We start from the raw sequence: 22,866 nt of genomic DNA, 5'->3' as shown, positions 1-22,866 counted from the left end.
AACACAAAGATCGTGCAGGGAACGCGCGATCTGAGCGCACGCCGTCCTTGGTTGAGGTCGGAGGGAAACAAAAGCACGTGGGTTCACTTGGTGGGTAAATGAACTCACACGAGACGCGCAAAGAGCAGACGAATTTGCCCGCCGGATAAATTCCACTGGCGGCCATAGTTGAGTCGGTTGTTGCTGAGCTCATGGCTTACGATGAACTTTCCCAGGCTTATACGCCACGTGCATTCCAGGCTAATATTATAGTTCTTAGAGGTGGGGGCTCGTTCTGAGCATGCGCTCCGAAGACAGCCCTCAAATATGCTGCCAGTGAATACCACCTGTATGCAATTAGGCTAAAGGGACACTGAAGTGGACTTTGAGGTCGTCTTTTTATGATTCGAACTCGGCACCAAAACCTGACACGACCTTTTTTTTCCTTTTTTTTAGATATCTCAGAAAAAGGGCGTATCCTGCTGCGATGCCCAGTCGTGTTTTAAATTTTAATGAAGAGGAAGGACACACATTATTGCATTTTTGGGGGTTTTCTAAGATGCCTAGGGCACGTAGACATGCAGTTCACACTATAAAGAGACAAACTCAAAATCCACTTTAATGTCTATTCAAGGCATCGTGATTGACAACGAGTAGCGCAGATGGCGACGCGTGCTGCAGTTACGTGAAAACTGCTGAGCGAAGACAATGAATTTGCTCAAAAAATGGCGGCTGCAGTTGTGCCGTTGCTGCCAACATGGCTGGGGGCCGGTGTGCAAGCCCTGCAGACCTCCTCGATCCGTGTGCCGGGTCCGGCCGACAACCAGTCTGTGCGGTTCCTGGTGTTTGGCGACTGGGGTGGCCTGCCTTTCTACCCCTACACGACCCGGATACAGAGGAACCTGGCCAAGACGATGGCTGCCGTCGCGGCAATCAAGAATGTCGACTTTGTTCTCTCCCTGGGAGACAATTTCTACTTCAAGGGAGTGCGCAACGCGGACGACCGTAGATTTAAGGTGACGACGATTGCTTAGGTATTTCATTGGAGAGGCAATACCACCTAAAAGACGAAGCCTGGACATGACGCCGTCATTAGTAGGTGTGGAAAGGGTGCTCTCGGAACTTACACCCATGGCTATACATTTCCAGTACCCTTATTTCAAGTAATACAATCTTTATACTTATTACGTAGGGTTACTTTACCTCCTCCATTCATTGGGCTAGTTCCGAAGTCCACCAAGTGTCCCGTTTGAAATTATTGAAACGTTTAATGTGCCTAAACCTCTGAACTGTATTGGTCCTGAGTAGGCCTATAATACCGGTCGTCATGTTCATATCTACGCCGGACGTTTATTGTGTTTGGTTCTGATCGGCAAGCCTACTACGACGTGCCATATAAGAGAGTTTTTCTTTCGGTTCGGTTTCTCTTGGCAGAGAACATTCGAGGACGTCTACCACGCAGCTTCGCTCCAGGTTCCATGGCTTATACTCGCCGGGAACCACGACCACGACGGCAACGTCTCGGCTCAGATCGCCTACACTAAGAAGTCCAAGCGATGGTATTGATAACTTCCTCCTCTCCCACGAAAAAGGCCAATAGATACTTCTTAAAAATCCGTGCGTTAATCATGATGTTTAAACCCCGTGACTGGGAAGGAAACCTGAAAACAAAGTAAAAGGCATAGATGTGAACCGACAAGCGTCTCCGAGACGCTCGTCTGCCCACTTTCTTCTGTCCCTTCTACTTTATTTCCCAGTTCCCATGCACTTTGACCTTTTTTTTAGAGCGCAGCTCTTAGGCGCCCGTTTCCTGCTTGAGCGGCGTCGGCGACGGCGTAACCGCGCGTTGCATCATGGGACGTTTCCCATAACGACGTCACATGTGATGTCACGAGGGTCACGAATGACGTCACGAGGGAGGAGGAGGAGGAGGGAATTTTTCTGCTAAATTTAGCGAAACAAAATTGCCCGCTCGATTTAGCGGAAATATTTCCCAGCTATAGATTTAAATAAAACATTTCTCCGCTCAATTTAGCGGAAAAAAATTCCAGCTATATTTAGCGGAAAAATTCCCCCTCTAAATTTAGCAGAAAAAATTTCCCGCTAAATTTTGCAGAAAAATTCTGTCGCTAAATTTACCAGAAAAATTTCTCAGCTAAATTTAGCGGAAAAGATTCCCTGCAAAATTTAGCGAAAAAAATGTTCCCACTATAGTAAAAAAATTTCCCCACTAAATTTAGCGCAAAAATTTCCCCGCTAAACTTAGCGGGCGAATTTTTCCCCTAAATTTGGCGGGGAATTTTTTGTTAAATTTAGCGGGAAAATTTTTCCGATAAATTTAGCGGGGAATTTTTTCCACTGAATTTAGCGGGAAAATTTTTCCGATACATTTAGCGGGGAATTTTTTCCACTGAATTTAGCGGGGACATTTTTTCGCTAAATAGTAGAGGAGCAGGAGAAGAGGAGGGGAATACCGTCCCTTCTGTAACCTCCCTCCTCGTCCTCAAGAGCTGCGCTCTAATGGACTACTTCCAAAACCGACGCGCCCCATCGCGGCGAAATACCACACAGTGCACTCTGGAAACTAGTTGGCCACTCAGTTTCGGTTTCGACTGAGCAGCTTCACCTCATGCTATCACGCCGCGACCGAACGCGCTGCTTGCGTTTTCGATTATCTGACTTTTCACGAACGTACAATACACTGATTCTCGAGCGATACAAAACTAAGACCGGGGCACTTTCCTTGGCTCCCGAAACACCGGATATTGTGCGTGCGTATGCGAACGTAGTAAGACGTGGCTTAGTCACCTCACCCTACGAGTGCATGTTTGAGCTCAATTTCAATAATCCCGTCTAGTACCACTGAACTAGAACTGAAATTTGTTCATCTGGAGCCTTTTACGTATTATGTTTGCCAAACGTCCGTTTCTTGTTACTTCATTGGGCGAAAAGAAAGCCGCATCCTTACAAGGTATCAAAGTTGAGCCCAGCGTTTACGCATGAACTTTTAAGGAAACGCAATAAATTTGACCTCACTACTGCACAAAAGTTACTATGATGTCTTCCTCGTGTCATCATATATCTCCCACTCGAATTTTATGCTGGTAGAAGATTAACTTCTCGCAAACGCTGAGATCGGCTAGCTACGACGGAGGCCCTAACAAGCGTCCCCTACTCCTCGCTAAGCCTTTTTGAACGAGCTTTTACTGACGCTCAAGATCTGCGCCTGAACGGTGAGTCTGAAATTATCTCGGCATACTCAGGCAGGAAAAAAACAAACACAAAACAAATATTATGGCCGTTAGCAACCGTCAAACGCGCTTTGAATTCGTTCGAGCACTTCTGTGAAGAATGTAGCACCGCGCGCCGGACGGGTATGAACCCCTATGCGGTGCGCATGGGGGTTCATGCCCGTCTGGCGCACTTCCGGGGAACGGTGCGACATTCTTCACACAAGTGCTCGACTTTTGCTTTTTCAAAACGGTCTGTATGTGCGAATTTGCCTATATGATTGGCAGGATAACTTTATGTGCATACGCGGTTTAATGGAATGCAAGCGGGTGGGGACTTCACTTCGTGCAGTGCTGCGGGTCAGTACAGATAAGAGATAAGAAGTGTGTCAAAATTGAGCTTTTCAATGGCGCCTCCGAGTTTTACCTCGCATACTCAGGCATATTAAGAAATACAGTAACTGCAAAAAGTAATATTTCGTCTATGGACGCACGAAACAAACAAACTTCCTGATCAACAACACTAATGTAAAGGCGCGAGCTCGATGTATGCATACTTATTGGTTGCTACAGCTTGTTGATTCGTACACAAGCAACATCCCCGAGCTTCGCAGCGTCGGGATTCCCAGCACTGGCTCGCCCACATACCTCGATTGGAACGCTAACAGGAAGGCTCAAGTACAAAAAAACAACAAGCATCTGTTAAGACAAGCTATACGTCTCGGGATTGTGCTAAAGCTTCGAGGTCTGGCCATTTAGGTTAGTTTAGAGACCACAAACGACGCTCTCGGGACCGGAAAACGACGACGTGTCGATCGAAACCGAAACCCTGCCACTCTCCTCCCTGGCCAACTAGTTCCCAGAGTGCAACGCGCGCCGTGTTGCACGCAGGGCTTTATGGAAGTAGTCTATTCGGCAGTACAAGAAGTTGTAAACGTATTTTTTTTTTTTCTGATTTAATTACACAGTTCGTGCCCGAGAAATGACGACAGCAAATGTTGCGCGATCAACTTTTCAAAAAAAAATTGGTCTATTGTTAACTTTTCGCCGGAAGGTACTTCCCAAACTACTACTACAAGAAGAACTACAAGATCCCGGGCTCCGACGGCACGCTGGACATCTTGATGCTGGACACGGTGCTGCTGTGCGGCAACACGGACCCGGAGGACGAGGAATCGCAGCCGATACCCCAAAAGAGGAACGAGGCTCTCTACAACAGGCAGTTCCGTTGGATCAACAAACAGCTCGCCGAATCCACGCAAGTATCTGTGACGTCATAACTTCAGCCAATAATCATTGCGCAATCCACGACTTTAGCCACCGTGACGCAAGCTGCCTTTGCTGATCGGTCGCCGATCCAATGACGTTGGCCAATCAGTGTGTCGCGTTATTACGTCATTCAAAAGTGCTCAGACACTACTGATACGTCACGTGACGGCGGGAACGTGGACTGTCAATCCTATAAGGAAATGTGGGCAATGCGCGTAAACATCTTATAGCAGAACAAAAATTGGTAAAAGCTGCGCAAAACCCATCAAAGCGAACAGCTAGCAAACGGGAGAAGCCGTTTACCGTTACCCTGTTTATATTTTTATTTCATCCAGTAGTAGGGAATAGCTTAGTACGTGAATACATAATCGCGTGTTCCAGCATCGCGGACGCTTCGGCAAGCCAGTATTTTAGAAAATGCGTGTGCGTGACTGTGCATGACGTCACACCATGCCATGCCAAAGCCTGAAGAGAAGGCAAAGCTGTCTCACTGGAGTTTCTGAACGCAGGGCCCGGTACATCTTGGTGGCGGGGCACTACCCAATCTACTCGGCCTGCTCTCACGGCACTACCAAGTGCTTGGAGAGGGATCTGGTGCCGTTACTGCAGAAGTACCGGGTCAACGCCTACCTTGCAGGGCACGACCATGACCTGCAGGTATGCAGCCTAGGTGGAGCAAGCCACCGTCCAATTCAAAGGGTTCAACCTTATTTGGAGCAGTTTTGGTAAATGTAATAATATACCTCGTTCCAAACCCTTCAGAGACCTACGAGGCTCACTGGTAGAAATGTAATCCTGATAGGTATGTACGCACATTTAGTAGTAATTCAGCAATGTTTTACTTTTTTTTTTTTTTTCAATGACATGGATGCGCCGATTCCTATGACAATTGCTGGATCGCGCATCACCGCTCCGCGAGTGCGGCCACCGGACGGCCATCTTGCATACAGAAACATTTCGTTTCGCTAGCGTCGCAGAGGCCGGCGGCAGCGTGCTAAAGACACGTTTTTTACTCGTTCGTCGTCATGCGCCGAAGTTTTTTTTTTTTTTTTTTTTTTTCTAAAAATTTCTGTATAAGCCGTGAGACTTGCCGTTGAAAACACGTGGACTTTTTACGAAAGCGCAGTGCCGCAGGAAAAAGGCAGAACTCGCCGAAAATAGAGCACTAAACTCCCACAGAGCAGAGTAACGCAATCCCTTTCATACGCGTGTTTGCCGACAACATGGCCGACAGAGCAGTTCGGCGCGAGCCACGTGGTACTAAGGGTTCCAGGAGGAATGGAAATCGACGCAACACGGCTGATTAAAAAATAAACGCAGAGTTCACACTTTTCGAAACTAGTCTGTCGTGAAGTTGGTATAGCACTAACAGTTTTCACAATAACGGATGCGTGTGAACATGTTGAGAAGGCAATTTCCAAGGCAATGGCGTTTGAAGCAGACGATTTTTGTACGCAGCGGAGATTGGCTTTTGGGCGTTCTACATCGCGCTACTCTGCTCCGAAGGCTTTTGCCGGTCTCGCGGCGTGTTCACACCTTCCTTGGCACTCCGAAGTGCTGCGTCTCTCTGCCTTCGCACACTTGAATACCCATCAAGAATCGACGCCGTGTGGATGTGTTTTGCACGTGTACAACTCACAAACACATCCATTTTCTTTTCTTCACTCTCAAGTGTTGACTACACTATTATCTGACCAAATTCCCCCCCCCCCCCCCCCCCGCCCTTTCCATAATGTCCAGAAGTGGATCCTCAAGGTATTATGAATAAATAAATAAAAAAAAAAAGTGGATATATGAAGCCTGTACTATCGAGACGTCACAACATGACGTATAAATTATATAGATAACTGATGCAAGCATGTATTGTGGAGTGCGGTCCGATATCTTGGCAAAAGTTTGACTAAAAGCCTTTTGATGGCGGAAACTAAACCAATGGGCTTACGGATCAGTACTTTGCGTTGGTCAGTTCTTATGCTCACACCATCGAAACAGGCAGATAATTGAAAGATTGATAAACCATTTCCCATCTGCCATCGTTCTACATAAGTGACGGTGCCCAATTAATTAGTTTTTGTCAAAAGTAAAACAGCTTTCCAAGCCACAGACAGCACTAAGTTTAAAAAAAAAAAGTATCCATTACATTCAAACTTCGATTTACCTAAGCATGCTTGCATACTCTTGAATGTTCGAGCTTTCAGCCTATGCTCAATAGTTGTAGCACTTAACTAAAAAATACTTGTTTCAAATATTTTTTTTTTCTTTTTTTGTTTAAAACTCTGCTGCCTTTTTCGTCCTCAGCACATCCGGCCAGACACCGAAAATTGGACCGTGGAGTACTTCATCAGTGGTTGCACGAACTTCATCAACCCGTCGCTGATCCACAGGCGGTCCCTACCCCGGAACTCCCTGAAGTTTGCGTGGGCCTCCGTGTTCAGCTACGGCGGCTTCGCATACATGGAGGCAGCCACAGACTCCATGGCCATCACCTTCTACGACTCCACCGGAAAGATCCTCCACGAGAACGTCATGAAACCCCGCTAGGTGCAATGCCACCTAGATAAAAAGGGCACAGTGCTGAATTTTTTACACTGCCCAAGAGTAAGCGAAAGCGGGGCATGGTTTGGACACGAGTGTAGAGTCGGCATTTGCCCAAGACAAGTCGTCAATTGATGAGGAGACAAGCCACAGTCAAACGCAGACACAGCACCCGTGTCCAATTCCTGCCCCACATTCGCCTCCTCAGGGCGACATTAAAAATTTGGCACTATGACCTTATCTAGGTGTTGCTAAGTGCCACACCACAGCACTTTCCCCCAAATGGCTTTCGAATTCGCCGCTACCGAAAATTCGTCCCCGTCCATGTCTTCCGAAGACCACAGCTGCAACTGCCATCCTCTGTGCCTCGTTTCTCGTCCACTGCTTCGAGGAAGCCGTACACCTGGCTGGTTCCAAGTCCGGAAGTACCACAGTAGTCGAAGCACCCCCCAATTTTCGGAGGTTCGTTCCAATTTCAAAAATCGAGAGACACTACATTCCAGATTCTATCGCCTTCTGGCAGTTATCGATATGCAAAATCTCGATGCCCCGTTGAAGAGCTCGTAGGCAAAGAAAAAGAATGCGAGCACCGAGTAAAGGACTAGAAAACGCCCCTCACAAAATATCAAAATTAGGTTGCAAAAAAAAAAAGCACCTACGCAAGAGACACCAGACGTCAACACCATGGCTACGACGCACCGATGAAGAAAGAAGCAAGAGCCAAAGTCGTAAACAGAAACACTTTGTTTCAGACGTGGGTACACATGCACATGATGATACAAGCAAAGGGGAGCAAAGGAGAAAAGGGGGCTGCTGCATATAAATTAAACCAACAGTACAGAGTCCTGGGTGGTGTCTTCGCAGCCTCCGCCTCAGTCCGCCTCCTAGCGAGGAAGTCGAGACGGGCCTCGCGCCTCTCTTCGTCTGCCTCGTGTACGTGTGTGTGTGTGTACGTGTTTCCGTGTCATAAACACTCCTCCTGCCAGTTTACATATATATATAATATATATATGTGTACATATGCATATATATACAGAGCATGTAGTGTTGTTGGTTCTCTTTTTTCTTCTCCCCTACCCCCCTCGCAATTTGCCGCGACATGCAACGAGTACACGGCACAATGAAAACGTCCCCTTGTCTCACGGATCATACGTTCCGCGACGACACACCGCTCAAGGTAATTGCAAATGATGTGGGGGGGAAAAAAAAGGCGAGCGGTTTTGTTTAATGATATGGACGCGACAGTGTGTGCCTCTTCCAAAGTAACGTTAGAATGACGCAAAAGATCTACCGTAAGAGTTATCTTCGCGTCAAAATAGCTCTTTAGACGAGGGAAAAAAAAAAAGTCCAAACCAAGAATCGAAGATGAAAGCCTCCAAACCGCGTTGATGCTGTATAGTTTTCTTCGTCTGTCCACTCTCGTCTAACCAGTCTCGTCGAGCGTCCGCTACATATACATATATTATGTACACACACTCACGCACGCTTGCACACGCTCAGACGCTCGTCCAGACACGCACGCACATTGCACACTCATGCACTCGCAAAACCCTAAGAAAAAAAAAAGACCCCACTTTTTTGGAAAAATGTTTCTTTTTTTTTTTTTTTGCGGTTGAAACGTGAAGGTGTATAAGCGCCACACAAATTTCGTCTCTCTAGCGTGCACAATTTTGGTGTTTCTTTCTCCTCTCAAATGCTGCAGCCTCGACCGTTGTCAGGGGTACCTAAAACCGAAAATGTTGGTCGAAACAAAAATATAAAGACAAGCGGTGCCTCTACGACTGTCCACACGTCTGTGCCAGTAACCCTTTGCAAAGGTAGGGGCCCTTAAAGCGCAGAAGAAAAAAAAACGAAAAGAATCGACATCTTTTTTCAAGATGCACCACACCACACACTGCGAAAAGGAGAGAAAGAAAAAAAAAAGCTTTTCTTCGACGGACGGGGTCATCCGTCCCGACCCGTTTACACGACAACGCCGTTTCCTCCTCCAAGAGGACACCTCCAGAAGACCAAGAAGAGAGACAGAAGACAAGAGACCTGTCCCCAGAGAAGGGGAGAGAGAGAGCAGCCCGCAAGGTAACCCCCTCCCCCCACACACCCCGCCTCCTCCCCCAAACTCCCCCACCGTGATGCCTCGTTTAACTGCGCTACCCCAACCTCTTTTGCCGCCATTCCTACAGTGCCTGCAACAACCTTCTCAACCAGTCTTCCCCGGCCGGGCTGATCTAGTGCCCCTGAACGACTCCGATGGCAACCCCTGCCTAAAATCAAGGGAAACCATTTACGGCAACCACACCGTAGAGACCATGAGGAGATGCTCCGTGATCGTTACTACTGCCGTTCCTCTGTAAAATGTTTGATGGTACCCTTTCTGTAAAGGGAGTATAATTTTCGTTTCAATTCCCAAAACCAAGTGGGGAATGAAAGGCGTCTGCTGGCATCCCGACTTTCACCAGTGCAGAAGAGTGGCCAAGATCGGGAGCAATCTTGATCAGTCAGCCTGCAGTAGATCGAACAGTTTACTTTGATAAGATCCTAAACTTAAAAAAAGAAAAAATAGAAAAGTCTGATAGCTCTGTAAAATACTGCGGCAGGCCCAGAGGACGTTGGCTACTCTTTCCCTGCCTTCCCAGATGGCCTGTGAGAGAAGTTCCAGCTCTAGCAAACTCAGACTCGCCGACCTGGCTACCAAACTTTCGCAAAGAAAGAAAAAGGCAAAAAAAAGAAGGGGTCTTCGAAACGCCGTTGCACTTCAATACTCAATCGGGCGAGGAACGGCGAGGGGACCAACCCCAGCCCGTAGTCTCTTGCACTCCGAGAATACGAGCGGTCCTTCAATCCTGTCCGCGTAGAGGCAGCGAATTTGGGGTGCCCTCCCCCCAACTCAAAGGAGAGAAACAAGAAAGAAGCTGCTTGCTTACTGGCTGAGAAAACTGAAGTCTAGAGACTGCAGAAACGACTTCGTTCCCCAAACCCCTTCCACCGGTGAACCAGCCCGCTCCCCTCCCCCTAAAATAAACCGACCAAACCCCGGTCCCACGAGTTCATCGGAGACACACTGCACGCCGCCGCGCGGCCGCACTGTCATCATCGTCGTCACTGTCACCGCGTCGCCGTCTTGTGTCCTCCGAAGTTGCAGCACTGTCTAGAAGTGTCCCGCCGCTCGCAGTATGTGGGGGGTAAGTGGGGAGACTGGGGGGAAAGTGGGGAGGGGGCGAAGGTCTGGGTGGGGGGGTGGTGGGGGTTGCCAGACTCTCTCTGCGAGGTGCAGGGCTGGCGGGCTTGGTTGGTTGGTGTTCTCGATTCGCCGATGACGACGTGGGGGGGGCCCACCCGGTTATTGCATGAAATAGTCGGGGGGCTCCGCCGGCGTGTCCTTCTCAAACCTCTTGGCCTCTTCTTGCATGCTCTCCTTGATCTTCAGTATTGCTGCCGACTCCGTCTGGTCCTGCGGAAAGCAGAGGGAGAGCGGGGGGGAAGGAGGAGACGGGAGGGAGAGGAGGAAACGGGGGAGGGCGACGGGCCCAGTTCAGACATTCCACGACGGACAGAGGGCAAGCGTTTGCGGCGTGTCGCCACGCCACTTCAACGAGCTACACTGTCACTTTACAGTCCGATTGACAAACAGCCTCCGAGCTCCCGTCAAGGCGACAGCCAGCCAACACAGCTCCCAGGAAAGAGAAAAATTCCTCCGCTCAACGTAAACAGTCCCCAGTCAACAGCTCCCCACTGTTGACAGTTGACAATGCCGGGGTGTTGCCAGCAATGCAGGGGCACCGCCAACAATGACAAAGAGTTGGCTGCCTGCCAGCATAAAGGGAGTGAACTAAACAAGTGGAAGCAAATGGCACAAACACACAAAGAAATAACTTTTTTTTTTTTTTTTTTGAAAACACATACAAAACCCCATTGCCCCAAAAAGGCACAGGGTGAACGAAACGCATGCCTTATTGCACGCACACACACACACAGACACACGTGTAAGTTGTCACATGCCTTTCAAGGTGTCAACCAACTTGGTTTTGCACTCTGCTGTGTCTTGCAGTGCACCCCAAAAAAAAAAAAAAAAAAAACTAACATGAAAAATTGGCAAACACTTAGCCCTGCATGCCAAAACCAATAGATGCTGTGCCTCTGCGTTGTCTGTTCCTTCTCTCCCGTTCCAAAGAAGAAAAATGATAAAAAAAAAAAAAAAACCTAGAAAAGCCGGACTGTGCATATGTTGAAGAAAGGAGGAGGGAAGGGGAAAGGCCTGCCTTTCGTTGCCACCCGGCGGTGCTCCAAGCACAAAGAGACACTGTGCAGATAGATAGCTTCCCGTACCGTAGGTTTTGCATTACGGGCCATTTCACATGCATGGTTTGTCTGCACTCTTGCAATATACCTCTACGAATAATATATATTGCAAGCCCCAGGTTATTATATTTGTGTCTATAAATAAAGTGAAGCTAGATATGAACAGCGGACCAAAAAGAATTGACCAGATTAAATTAAAAAAAAAAAAAAAGACTGCCAGTACACATTTCTTTGCCAAGCATTTCGTATGGCATAGAACTATTCTGGAAAAACGTGCGTCGGTATATGGATGGGTTTTGCCTGGCAGAATTTCAAAATGAGAGTTTGCCCCTCGCAGTAGATCCTTTTCAAAAGTGCGTACCCTCTAGCAGCTGCTGCGCAAATTATCAGAATCCGCCACTGTTTGGGCATGAACTTTGAGCGAGCATCGGACACGAGGGCTGCGACGGAGTTTGGCGTTAACTCGGCTCAGCTTTTATCGAGAAATCGTTGCGTGAGCGATCGTTGAGGACCCGGATCCTGCCGCACGCTTTGAATTGGCGACCGCCAATGTTGCTCGACGGGGTTCTGGGAAGGGGTCTATTACAATGGATAGCCCGTTCTCAGACTGCAATAAAAATCGTGGCAAGATTCCTAAAGAATGTTGTAGCCAACTAGGAGTTTCCTTCTTTTTTTCCTTACCTACACCCTTTTCCCCCAAGAGAAGTTGAAACCGAAAAGAACATAGTTGCCGACTCTCGGTTTGTGTTTCATTTAATGCGCGCGGTTATTTTAATGAAACTCTTTGTTGCCAGACAATTTGTTAGTCAGGGACAGGATACATACAACGAAGCAGGTGGAAGGCAGTTAGTCGACAGAACGTAGTCGAGGGGCCCGTAACGTAAGACCCGTCAAAAGCCATTAGCTCAAAAAAGGATAGATGTTACGGGACGGGTGGATACTATTCGACTCTAAATAATTTCGTCTAGGAGACTGCCTCGTGTAGAAGTGCAGGCCGAAAAAAGCAAGAGCTCCAGAACGATACCACCCCAAAAAGATCCTAGACTTTGGATGCAACGTCGTTTCATACTATCCCGTTAAAAGCTCCCCACATCAGATGCTAGCCATGAGGATCTGGCCTGTCCTATTTCTGAGCGCATCGTAAGTTAGAGAGAGGCATCGCAGACAGAATATCTTCTACGATGCCAATACTACTTGGTATCTGTTACAAAGGGCAGCCATCCAATCTAATGGCAAATTACCCCGGTAGATTTGGAGCGGTTATGGAGCACTTTTTTTTGGTATTTTTATGCACATTCAAACACGAGCCAGCATTCGCTGCTCTAAGCGTGCAAGCATGAAGCGGTTTTGGGTCGCTCGAAATCTATTGGCAGAATTTGCTTCAAGACGCCTACAAGGTTGTCTCTGAATACACTGCTGCGACGACCATGTCTCCATAGCACCTCCCCTCGATCCCAAAGGACGTCGCGAGAAAACGAAAACAAAAGGGCCTCCTTTCCGAGAGAAATGTGCCGTTCCCAAAACGCTGATGCTGCTGCTGCTGCTCAAATGGTGTTGCAATGTGGTATGCAGAAAGCGAGGAAGAGTGGGGAAGGATGTGACAAGGAGGGGGAGAGCGAAAGAGAAAAAAAGAGGAGCCAGAGACAAAAATAAAAAAGAAGTCTGAGAAAACAAAGAGATTGTTATTCTTACGCGGCAGTCAGCACCGGCAGCTCGCCTGAACCTGACTATCAATCCACTGGTGAAAAACCTAAAAACCAAGCGACCAAGGGTAATAATCAGCAACTGGAGAGGGCAAACCCTTCTCTCCTTACACCTCCCCTTTTCCCCCAACACACCGGCAAAAAGGTAGAGAACAGGGCACAGTTTCGACTAATTTTTCCCCCTTTCTTTCTCCCTCCCCTATTCCCCAAATCCCTAGTATGGGGGAGAGATCTCTAGCTCTGGAGAGAGATCCCCAGAGGAGGGCGCAGGGACGCAACTCACATTTTCCTGTCCGTAACCCGGGATTCCGTAGTCTCCCATCGGTGGTCCGTCTTCCCTCGGTGTTCCCGGACCGTTGGCCGGAGAGTTCTTCATGCCGTCCAGGCCGTCACCTGAATCGACATCCGCGCGGAGCAAAATGTTGTTTGGTATGTTGGACGACGTGGAGTGTCAGTCTGTTCTTCTCCGTTTTCTTTTTGTTCTCCGTGTCTTTCGATTTCAGCAAGGCTGAAGATCCGCAGCTTGGGAAAGAAGAAAACCTCCCCTCCCAAGCTGCAAATCTTCAACCCTGCCGAAGGAAGATGTAGCACGTCGGTTTTTAACCTCGCACTTCGTTGAGGCTTAGCAAGCTCAAGATCACTAAGCGTGTTTGAGACAGTGTCCAGTCAGCACAAACATCACCTTTAAAATGCACAAAAAAAATATATAAAAAATTTGCACGCTTACACTGTAAACGCCTTAAGAATTCGTGGAAATGGCCGTAATCCCCAGTGGTTTACGAAATATTAACCTAAAACCATGCAGCGCAACACAATTACAAAGCTGACCAGCAAATCAATGTTGACAGCTTGGAACCACCAATGCTTAGGCCCGCTTCAGATGGGGCTATTTCTCCCACAAGTAACTTGACGTCGCAACACCTGCAACACGGGCCGCCTGCGTTCCCACGCAGCAGCCACTTGCTGCGATTGGCCATCGTCGTCACTATATTTGATTTTTCTTGCACTATTTAGAGACACAGTTGCACGCCATAAACGTTTTTAAACCTTTAAATGTCATTGAGAATATTAACTCCTCTTTGTGAAGCTGTTTATTCCCAAAAACGATTGATTTCAAACCAGAACCCCTGCATGGGATGCCACGTGAAAATATTGCGTCCCTCACTGGCTGCTGCCGCTTCAATTGTCACCGAGTTGTCCGAGTGGCTCGCTTGTTTCGAGCCGGACGCGATCCGAGCAATTGGTGTCACACTAAGGAACGTTGCCCCGTCTGAAGCGGGACTTACTAATCGTCGTTGCTAGGCTTCGATGCACCGTGGAAAAAAATTGTACGGTTTCCCCATTCCCCCAATTTGAAGGAGACTTTCGGTCACAATGCGCCCCAGAAAACGCAACCACAATTGCGCGAGGTACACTAAAGTTCCACCCACCTGCTGAAGACATGCCGTTCATGACGGGTGGTCCCATGTCCGGCCCCATAGACCCCATGGGGCCATCAGGGCCCCCGGGACCCATCTGGAACTGGAGAGAGAAAAAAAAAGTGTTGGACTCAGAAAACGTGTTTGTCCTCGAATGAGAAGAAAGAACACTTGTACACAGCTTACATTTAGTTAATTCACGCACATCCGGGTTAAGATGTTCCCATCCAGTCCAATACAAAGGAAATCCACTTTTTTGCCAAATATGTGCGGTCAACTGGACACACAACTGGGTTTGAGACTATCGTAATATATCGTGAGAGATGGCCCACCCCCTAAAGATAGCCCACCCCTATTTTTGGCATGATTTGCTATTTTTTCAGAAACGCCAAAAGTTAGCCCCCTTGTAGTAATTGCAGGGCCTTGACCAATGGCGACCTTGGCAAAAACAGTGTTAAACCATGGCCGGAGTGAACGCTGTGACTGGGAAGGACAGTTGTTTATGGCTCATTGCCCCTTCTCGAGACCACAAGGTTTGAGGGTCAAAAATTCTAAAACTAACATTTCTTTCAACCTTTTTTTTTTTTTTTTTTTTGTTATGGCATGCAGAAACTTAGCTTACCCCTTATTTTCATTTGATTCGCTATCGGTAAGTGGCTGAAAACAATGCGCATGCAAGGCCTCTTCCACCCATTCAAAACTCCAACCATCCGCTACATCCCGTTTGCCCGCTGAGCTGCTGTGACCTAGATACAGCTCCCCCAAACTTTGTTTTTGCCTATATCATAGGTCGTCTTCAGTCCCGAGGTTGATACATAGAAACCATCTTCCCTTTCTGCTGGGCCAGAGGAAGGAGAGAGAGGGTACCACATCCGTTTATGCCCAAACCAATATTTCTGCAGAAGGTCGATTCTAAAGAATATTCAAATAAATGGTAGAGTATTCTAATGCTCGATCCATGGCCAAAATTTCGGCCCATTCCCGCAAGTTCCTTCTTTCATATTTGCCAAAGGGCAAATTACGGTTGTGGCGTGCAAAACAAAGTCTCGCGAATCGCACCTAGCGGGTGCGATTTATTCGGGCCCAGGCAGTACATTGTCAACACAAACATTTTGCACCCTATTAAGAAAAGAAAATAAACACAAAAAACATCTAGAGACGAGAAAGAGGAGAGAAAAGGTTAACTTGAAACGTACCCCAGGCATTCCTCCGCCAGGCACAGGCTTCATCATGGCGTACATTCCGTCACCGCCCGAATTCGAAGAGTCTGCAGAGGCGGGGAAGTCGAAACGGACAATCGTCAGACCTTGCGGTTTTCGAAGTGGAGCATTACGACACATTATTTGAACAGCTTGCTCAATACCTTCATTGTAGTTCCCCCCCCCCTTTTTTTTTTTTTCGCTGTGTTTAGATAACAAGAAGTCCAATCATAAACGTCTAGGACAGAAACACCGTCTCGACTCTCGATCGTGGAAGTCGGTACCGCGCCGTCCTGCACCGCAATGACGCAAACTCGTGACCTCCTTTGGCACCGAAACGAACCCAGGAAGAGGGCCTTCAAGAAATTTAATACCACGTCGTTAAGCAGCTCTAACAACTAGACCCTCTGAGGATGACTTCTTAAATCACATAGCTTCGCAGTAGATCAATATCAAAAAAAAAAAAAAATTGGACTAATATTTTTGGATTTTTAACAATCTAAAAAAAAGCAAGATAAAAAAAAAAAAAAAATCTCAGGGTACACAGACACTGCAAAAACTTCCAAAACTTCACCCAATAAGTAAAAAAAAGAAAACACAAGGACAACAATGTTCCGTCCAGTGTTAAGTGAGGAAACGAGCAGGCAACAAGGGCCGAAGCGCACCGTCAACCCCGCATTATTTAAAGAAACAAAACAAAAAAAAACATTGCATGCATTTTGAGGAGGCATTGTACCCCTACCACCTCGGTAGTGTCTGCACCTCGCCACAACCTTCCGCTCGCTTCTAGCACAAATTGCCAGGAGAGGAAAAAAGCGAGCCAAGCACTTGCAAAAAAAAAAAGAAAAAAAAAGCCCGTTGCCCAGAGCAGTGGCCAAAGACGTCGTCACCGGTTAGAGTGGGCTCCCAACAAAATTTCCGCGGCGGTGCTGTGGAAGGTAAGAGAGCACTTTCGGTCGCACGTCGAAAGCCTTCTCCAAAGCGCGCACGAGCAAGAACCCATACCTTCCACAGCACGCCACAGAAACGTCGTCGGTGAAGGCGTCTGCAGTCCAAAGCGGGTTACAGGGACAACACTCCCACCATCAGCTGCAGTACTGGCAGGTACAAATTTGGCAATTCCCCCTTCAAACTCCCGCTATAAATTTGCGCTAGACCCCAGCCAGGCGTACAGGGCACCTCGTTCCAATTGTATGGGTGAATCGGCGTTTGGACGCCGCATGCAGTTCGAAATCCCAAATGAGCATGACGACGCGAGCCAAAATTTCTGCACTTTTAGTTACCCCGAGGTGGACCACAGACAAAGCTACGAGGCCCTTGGATTAGTCGAAACAAAGTACAATGAAAGCCTTAGTTTGCTCACAGATGAAGGTCCGGTTAGAGCTATGTACGCCAAGGTCTAGCAACTGTGGGCTGCCGTTTCGTTTTACGTTTTTCTTCAAATATGCAGTTTTCTTTTTTTCACTGTTAAGCCACCTTAATCCAACCTAATTGTTTCACAGCAAAAAGTCGCAGTAGAGCAAAAATAAACCGGATTAACCTGTGGCACCAATTGAATCAAACCTGCCAAGAAAAAGCAAAAAAAAGTTTTCGTCTACGAAACCAGACGTTTTTGTCCACGATTTCTCCTGCAACTTCGAACGTTAGCTCGCACACGCACCTCCCAGTACTGCAGTGTCAAGGCACAAGCGGGAAAGCAGTCCGGCAACAAAGGCACACGACACCAAAGAAGGAAAGAGGAGGGCAGATAATAGGGCAGGGGATGACAACGACGAAAGAGGCGGGGACAGGGGTGGGCTGGGGTGGGGGTGGGGCGGGGAACGGAAGTTTGGGTAGGGAGGGTCCAACTTCACCTCTTCTGGTGTTGGGGGCATTCATTCGGTGGCTGGCGGGGGAGAAAGGGCCGGGGGTACCTAGAACAACACAGGGGCCAAGGGGGGGGGAACAAGGGGGAGGGGCAAACGAGCAACGTGCCCGTCAGCAAACACGCACACTTGGCAGCACATTCAGCAAAAAAAAGGGTAGAAAAAAAAAAAATGCTCGGAGTGGTGCGCGGTGTTTGACGAGATGTGGCAACGGCATTGAGAGTGGAGTGCGGAACTATGTCGTAGTTTGTCGGACGGGCGAGCCGCACAAACACTGTGGTCAAGTCGTCGCCAAAGTGCGAGACTTGACCCGAACGCCGACAGTAGACGCTGAAAATCCAACGTCGCAAAGTGCGGTGCCACGACGGATCACAGAAAGGCTCGTTTTCCGTGGACATCGGCGGGTGAACCTACCCCCGAACAGATATTATGGGTGAAGATCACAATTTTCTGCTTTGCCTACACCTCATTGGAGTGAAGAAAGGTCGCTGTAGGATGTCAAAAAACATTAATTTAACGTAAAAAAAAAAAAAAAAAAGTGAGAATGGTACAAGAAACATTAACTCTGATGTTCCCACGACGAACGAACCAGATTGCATGGCCCTTCAGAGAAAGCAAATTTGTAAACAAACTAGATGGGCCAACAAGTTGCAGCTTTGCGATGCATTAAAGCATCACACTTTGCAAAACCAATTTTCGCCGTCAGCGCAGTACGACCCTGGTTCTCTTTACCCGACACCACAGAAGGTGTCAAAAGTCGGGCAAGCAGCCGAATCATTGGACGAATGTGCAAGACTTGTTTAGAGTCATGTAAACTGGAAGCCACAGCTCCAAGCCTCGACGAACACCGCGCAACAAACAGGAGGCACACAACACAAAGTAGCGAAGCACTCTGGGTAACAATGCGCACAAACGGCGGTAGTCTATCGCACGTGCGGGGCACCGTATGTGCGGCGTGGGACGGTCAGCACAGCCAGTCATACACACACACATACACGCACAGCTATGCACACAAGGAAAACGGGATGGCAGGAAAAGCCAGGGTCGACATGGCCGTAAGTCCACTTGGCAAACAAGGCGCAGCAAACGAAACGTGTGGTATCTGTTGCACATTAGTCCTTTATCTACACAAGCATGCATCTTAGATTTAGTTAGAATTTAGAAGAACTTTGAGTATAAGTCGGCAGGAAAACGACGAGTAAATGCAAACGAAATGGGTCGAAGGAATCTGTCGATAGGCAGGGTTGCCAGCAGATATTGTTGCCGGACCAAGCTCACCTTGCGGACTGGGCATGATGGGAGTTCCGGGACCCGGGGGACCAGATCCAGAGACTGGAGGTCCCTGAGAAAGAGATTATGTTAATATTAGCAGTAGAAGTGATATAGCAACGGGAGTGGTACTAAGAGTAATAGCAGTAGCAGTAGCAGTAGTAGTTGTAACAGTAAAACTGTTTTGTTGGACAGCAAGCACAATCTGGCAATGAGACAAACATCTAGCAAACACTTGAACCTTTTCAAAAGTCTGTGCCAAAGCCTGTCCGCCATTGCTTGGTGACATACTCTTAGCACCTATAGACCTATTGCTATATTACCCAAGCATCAAGGAGAATGCAGGGATCAATGTTCCACACGCACACGCCTTCCCTGTATAAAAGATTCCAAGTAAATAACTAAAATAAAGCGTTGACGAACGTGCGTGCAAGATGTTATTTGTTTTAGGTATTTTCTTTAAAAAAGTTACTACTGCTAACGCCAGCACGTGCGGCGCGTGGAACACCAATCCCTGCATTCTCTTTGATGCTTGGGTAATATAGCAAATGGTCTATTGGACATGAGGACTGAGTCAGTGCTCGGCGAGGGTTCGAATCCAATCACGCGCTTTGTGAGAAAGAAATGGTGACTGCCAATGTTGCTTGATGGACTTTGAAAAGGGTCTCTTGTCTAGCAACAACCAGGTTTCCGAACAAAGGATGACCAAGCTTGGTACAATAGTAGTACTAGTAGTAGTAGCAATAGTAGCACCACTAGTAGTTGTAATCATAAAGCTATGTTTTGTTAGGCAGCACAATCTGGCCATGAGAAAAGCATCTCCTGTAGTCAGTGACAGGTTAAGAAAGGTGTTGGAGGGAAAGGAAGGTTGGGGAGAAGGAAGCAGATGGAATGCTGAAGAGAGGAGGTGGTTTCCCCCTCTCCTCTCAAGCATTTTGTCTATTTCCACCTCCCCAGCCTTCCTTTCCCTCAAACTTTCCTTAACCTGTGTCTGATTAAAGCAAACACTTGTATAGCAACAACCAGATTTCGAACCAAAGTCCACGGCCCATGAAGGACAGTCGACTCACAAAACAATTGTATGTCAGACACCAAACAACGTCACTCGATCCGACTGAGCACATGGTATGGCAACACATTTCCTACAGAAAGAGGAACGGTCTTGTGGCTCGGCAAAAAGAAGCTAACTTTTAGAATGATGTACAAAGTGTACTGCATATTTGAAGTGCACAACAAAAAACTGACAAGCTACACGAAAAAAAAAAAAAAGAAAAGAGGTTCAGAAAGTTGTTGTTACAAGGGTGCAACAAAAAACTGCTTTTTAAGAACGGGCTGACAAACAAAAGGGCACCCCCAAGGAAAGCTTAACTTGGAACAGCGGGGTCGTCGTGACGGCTCGTTTGATTTCCCTGCCCCTCCTGCACCGGCGCAGAAAAGTGCACAGCAGGTATAGTTGTGTTGAGGTACGATTGGACGTTCACCACCTTACTCTCTTCCTCAACAGCACAGTACGTTCAGGTAAATCAAATGAGCCTAACCGACCAGCGAAATTCTACCGTTCCCCTCCCGTCGTCTTATTAACCGGCGACAACACATTATGAAAAAAGCGCCAAACGACGCCAGACTCACCCCATAATGGCTACCGGGTGACGCTGACGAATAGTTCATCTGAGAAAAAACATGGAGGGGGGAAGAAAACAACCAAACAGAAAATCAGCAACAGAAGCAAATGCAGTCACCCACGAAAGAGTCCCCTTCCAGTTCATTCAAATCGACTACGACTTAAATGTCTCGTGCAGTCGCTGTCCTGCCGCCAATACATTGTATAAAAGACAGTCTGCAGGTGCTGCCTCTGGCAAGTTTTTTGCTTATGCGATGGCCCTGCCACATCGGTCGTACAAATACAGTCTTTCAACACGTTTGAAGCATACAGTAGGCTCGCGATAATTCGAACCCTGATATTTCATACTTCTGGTTAATTCGAACAAATTTCAAGATCGTGGTCATCCCTCCATGTTTTAAATGTATCTTATAAGCCGCTTGATTCGAATGGCCTTTTCATGCAATTTATAATTTCCATTCTCGCGGCCCCGCCGAGCGCGCTTCTCGCAGAGCACCGGTGCGCTGCGGAGAAGCGACACCCGAAGAGCTCGCTTCCGTGAGTGTCGCTCCTCCGCAGCGCACCGCTGCTCAGTAAGAAGCGCGCTCGACGGGGCAGTGGTCCACAATTGGCTCTTTTCTTTTTTTTGCTGGATGAACAAACTTGATCTTGCGTATGAGGTGTCACGTGCTGTCTTAACAGCTCGCGATGTACGACATTTTTGAGGGATGGATAAACTTATCTCGTACGTTTCGCCAATGTTTCATGTGTGGCAGACCTGCTCACTATTACTAGGTGGGCCTGTGTAGAGGAAAGCATCAAATATCTGCTTTGTACGCGTATCCATCCACATAAAAAATGTTGAATTTTATCACGCACCTTCGGCGACAGGTTAAGAGCTCAGGGAGAGGGAAAAGATAACTGGGGAAGAGGAGGATGTTTCCTCCTCTCCTCTCAGCAATCCATTTGCTTCCTCCTTCCCAGCCTTCCTCTCCTTCGCCCTCAACTCTTAACCTTTCACCGACTATAGATAAATTTCTGACAATTAAAACAAAATGTGTGACTTCCTAGAGTTTAAATTAAAAAAAATATAAACCCAAACTTTTTTTTTTTTTTTGATTACGAGGATTTTGGTTTTAGTAACTAGTTATACACCCTTACACTGAATTTGATAACCATATGCTGAATAGCTACATTGATATAAAATATTTTCTACACCTTGTGAGGCAGTAATAAAGTAAAGGAGTTCAATGTTTGAATGCATTTTTCTCAGTTCCACTTTTTGCTGGAAATTTCATACGAAGGAATCTTTTGTTCGGAGTTAAAATTATTCTGATACCGCAATTAAGATGTTTCTGATGTGAAATTTACTGGGGAATCAGGAAATCTACTTTATTTTGTTTTAAATTGAAGTCCTCATTGAAAGAACACAATGTTTTCAAAAATTGAGACGGGACAGATATGCCTCTCATATTTTGAGGTAAAACTCTTCCTGAAATGTTTACATTTGAGTTAAAAAAAAAACAACTAGATAGGCCAAAGTCCCGCATCCCCCACTTAATCTCTAGCCAGTGTCCCCCCAAAGAAAATCTGCCGTACGCATGCTTCGAGCGCACCCAAGGCACGTGCGCAGACCATTTGTCGTCACGTCTGCAGCAAATGCCGCGTCGTTTGCAAGATATACTAGCAGGGCAACTACGGACTAAGAAATGCAGCCTGTGACGATTCCCAAGGCATCTTATTACCGCTACGAAGCCAACACGACTGCGGCTTCGGTAGACGAGAACGCCGACCAACTAATCGCGAAGCAAGCAGGGCGAGCACGACAGGCTGCGTACTGCGCCTCTAAAGCCGTCGACGGCTAGAATACTAGCAGATGGTCTTCTGAGGACACCAACTTACCGAGGACGCGTTCGGTTGCCATGGTCTTCCGCCGGGACCGGGCCTGTGGGGGAAGATTGCCGTCAGAGTCTCCTCGACGAGTACTAGAATTAACGAGCAACGGTTTATGGGCTCACATGGACATGGGAGGCATGCTCGGACCGCCGGGACCCATGGTGCTGTTCGGCGGCGGCCTCATACCCCCGTAGTTCTGCAGCGCGAGGGAGAGAGAGAGAGAGAGAAAGAGACGGTAAGACGCTGCAAGCGATCGAAAGCACCGAGTTCTTGCCGGCGACTTTCCGATTCACTCACCCCGGGGTTCATGGGACCCAATGGCTGCCCCCTCGGAGGGTTCATCCGGGGGTTCATGGGGTTCATCGTGGGAGGACCTGTTAAAACGCAAAAACATAAATTAATAAAAATAATTCCGGTTCGTGTAAACCTACAATGCACTCATGGCCATAGCCGAGACACGTCGTAAAACCCTAACAGGTCTTTACGTATCTTGCACCTTACGTGGAGGAACCTGGGCCAATCCCTGGTCGGAGAGCGACACGCTCACTTATTTTACACGCACGGAAGCCCTCTAACGAATGCGGCGCGAGGCTCGGGTGGCACAGTG

The 22,866-nt window shown here is 47.6% G+C and overlaps 2 protein-coding genes across 2 annotated transcripts in view; one reads left to right on the top strand and one right to left on the bottom strand.

Annotated features, from left to right (window-relative positions):
- Nucleotides 1-704: 704 nt before the first annotated feature.
- LOC8023703 (tartrate-resistant acid phosphatase type 5-like) lies at nucleotides 705-8,568 on the top strand. The gene is made up of 5 exons (XM_029994409.4): nucleotides 705-995; nucleotides 1,414-1,538; nucleotides 4,264-4,467; nucleotides 4,988-5,135; nucleotides 6,777-8,568. The coding sequence occupies exons 1-5, from the start codon at nucleotides 705-707 to the stop codon at nucleotides 7,017-7,019; spliced, it is 1,011 nt and encodes a 336-aa protein (XP_029850269.2). The 3' UTR covers nucleotides 7,020-8,568.
- Nucleotides 7,740-22,866, bottom strand: part of LOC8023704 (single-stranded DNA-binding protein 3) — a 70,256-nt gene continuing 55,129 nt past the window's right edge. The window contains exons 11-20 of the mRNA XM_029994457.4: nucleotides 22,557-22,633; nucleotides 22,382-22,455; nucleotides 22,266-22,308; nucleotides 20,393-20,431; nucleotides 18,773-18,836; nucleotides 17,483-17,542; nucleotides 15,627-15,697; nucleotides 14,443-14,533; nucleotides 13,296-13,405; nucleotides 7,740-10,461 (exon numbers count right to left, since the gene is read on the bottom strand). Of these exons, the coding sequence (XP_029850317.3) occupies nucleotides 10,351-10,461; nucleotides 13,296-13,405; nucleotides 14,443-14,533; nucleotides 15,627-15,697; nucleotides 17,483-17,542; nucleotides 18,773-18,836; nucleotides 20,393-20,431; nucleotides 22,266-22,308; nucleotides 22,382-22,455; nucleotides 22,557-22,633 (740 nt within the window). The 3' untranslated portion in view covers nucleotides 7,740-10,350. The remainder of the gene's footprint in view (nucleotides 10,462-13,295; nucleotides 13,406-14,442; nucleotides 14,534-15,626; nucleotides 15,698-17,482; nucleotides 17,543-18,772; nucleotides 18,837-20,392; nucleotides 20,432-22,265; nucleotides 22,309-22,381; nucleotides 22,456-22,556; nucleotides 22,634-22,866) is intronic.

This window comes from Ixodes scapularis, unplaced genomic scaffold (assembly GCF_016920785.2).
Source record: "Ixodes scapularis isolate PalLabHiFi unplaced genomic scaffold, ASM1692078v2 PGA_scaffold12__126_contigs__length_90152505, whole genome shotgun sequence".
Classification (NCBI taxonomy): Eukaryota; Metazoa; Arthropoda; class Arachnida; order Ixodida; family Ixodidae; genus Ixodes; species Ixodes scapularis.
The sequence above is the reverse complement of the archived record's forward strand: the minus strand, read 5'-3'. Positions and strand labels throughout refer to the sequence as shown.

What these genes read in the sequence shown, in the direction of transcription:
- LOC8023703 (XM_029994409.4), top strand. Translation starts at nt 705, where the DNA reads ATGGCGGCTGCAGTTGTGCCGTTGCTGCCAACATGGCTGGGGGCCGGT. An exon ending in CGGACGACCGTAGATTTAAG is followed by an intron (nt 996 to 1,413) that starts GTGACGACGATT and finishes TTCTCTTGGCAG; the next exon opens with AGAACATTCGAGGACGTCTA. An exon ending in GGCACGACCATGACCTGCAG is followed by an intron (nt 5,136 to 6,776) that starts GTATGCAGCCTA and finishes TTTCGTCCTCAG; the next exon opens with CACATCCGGCCAGACACCGA.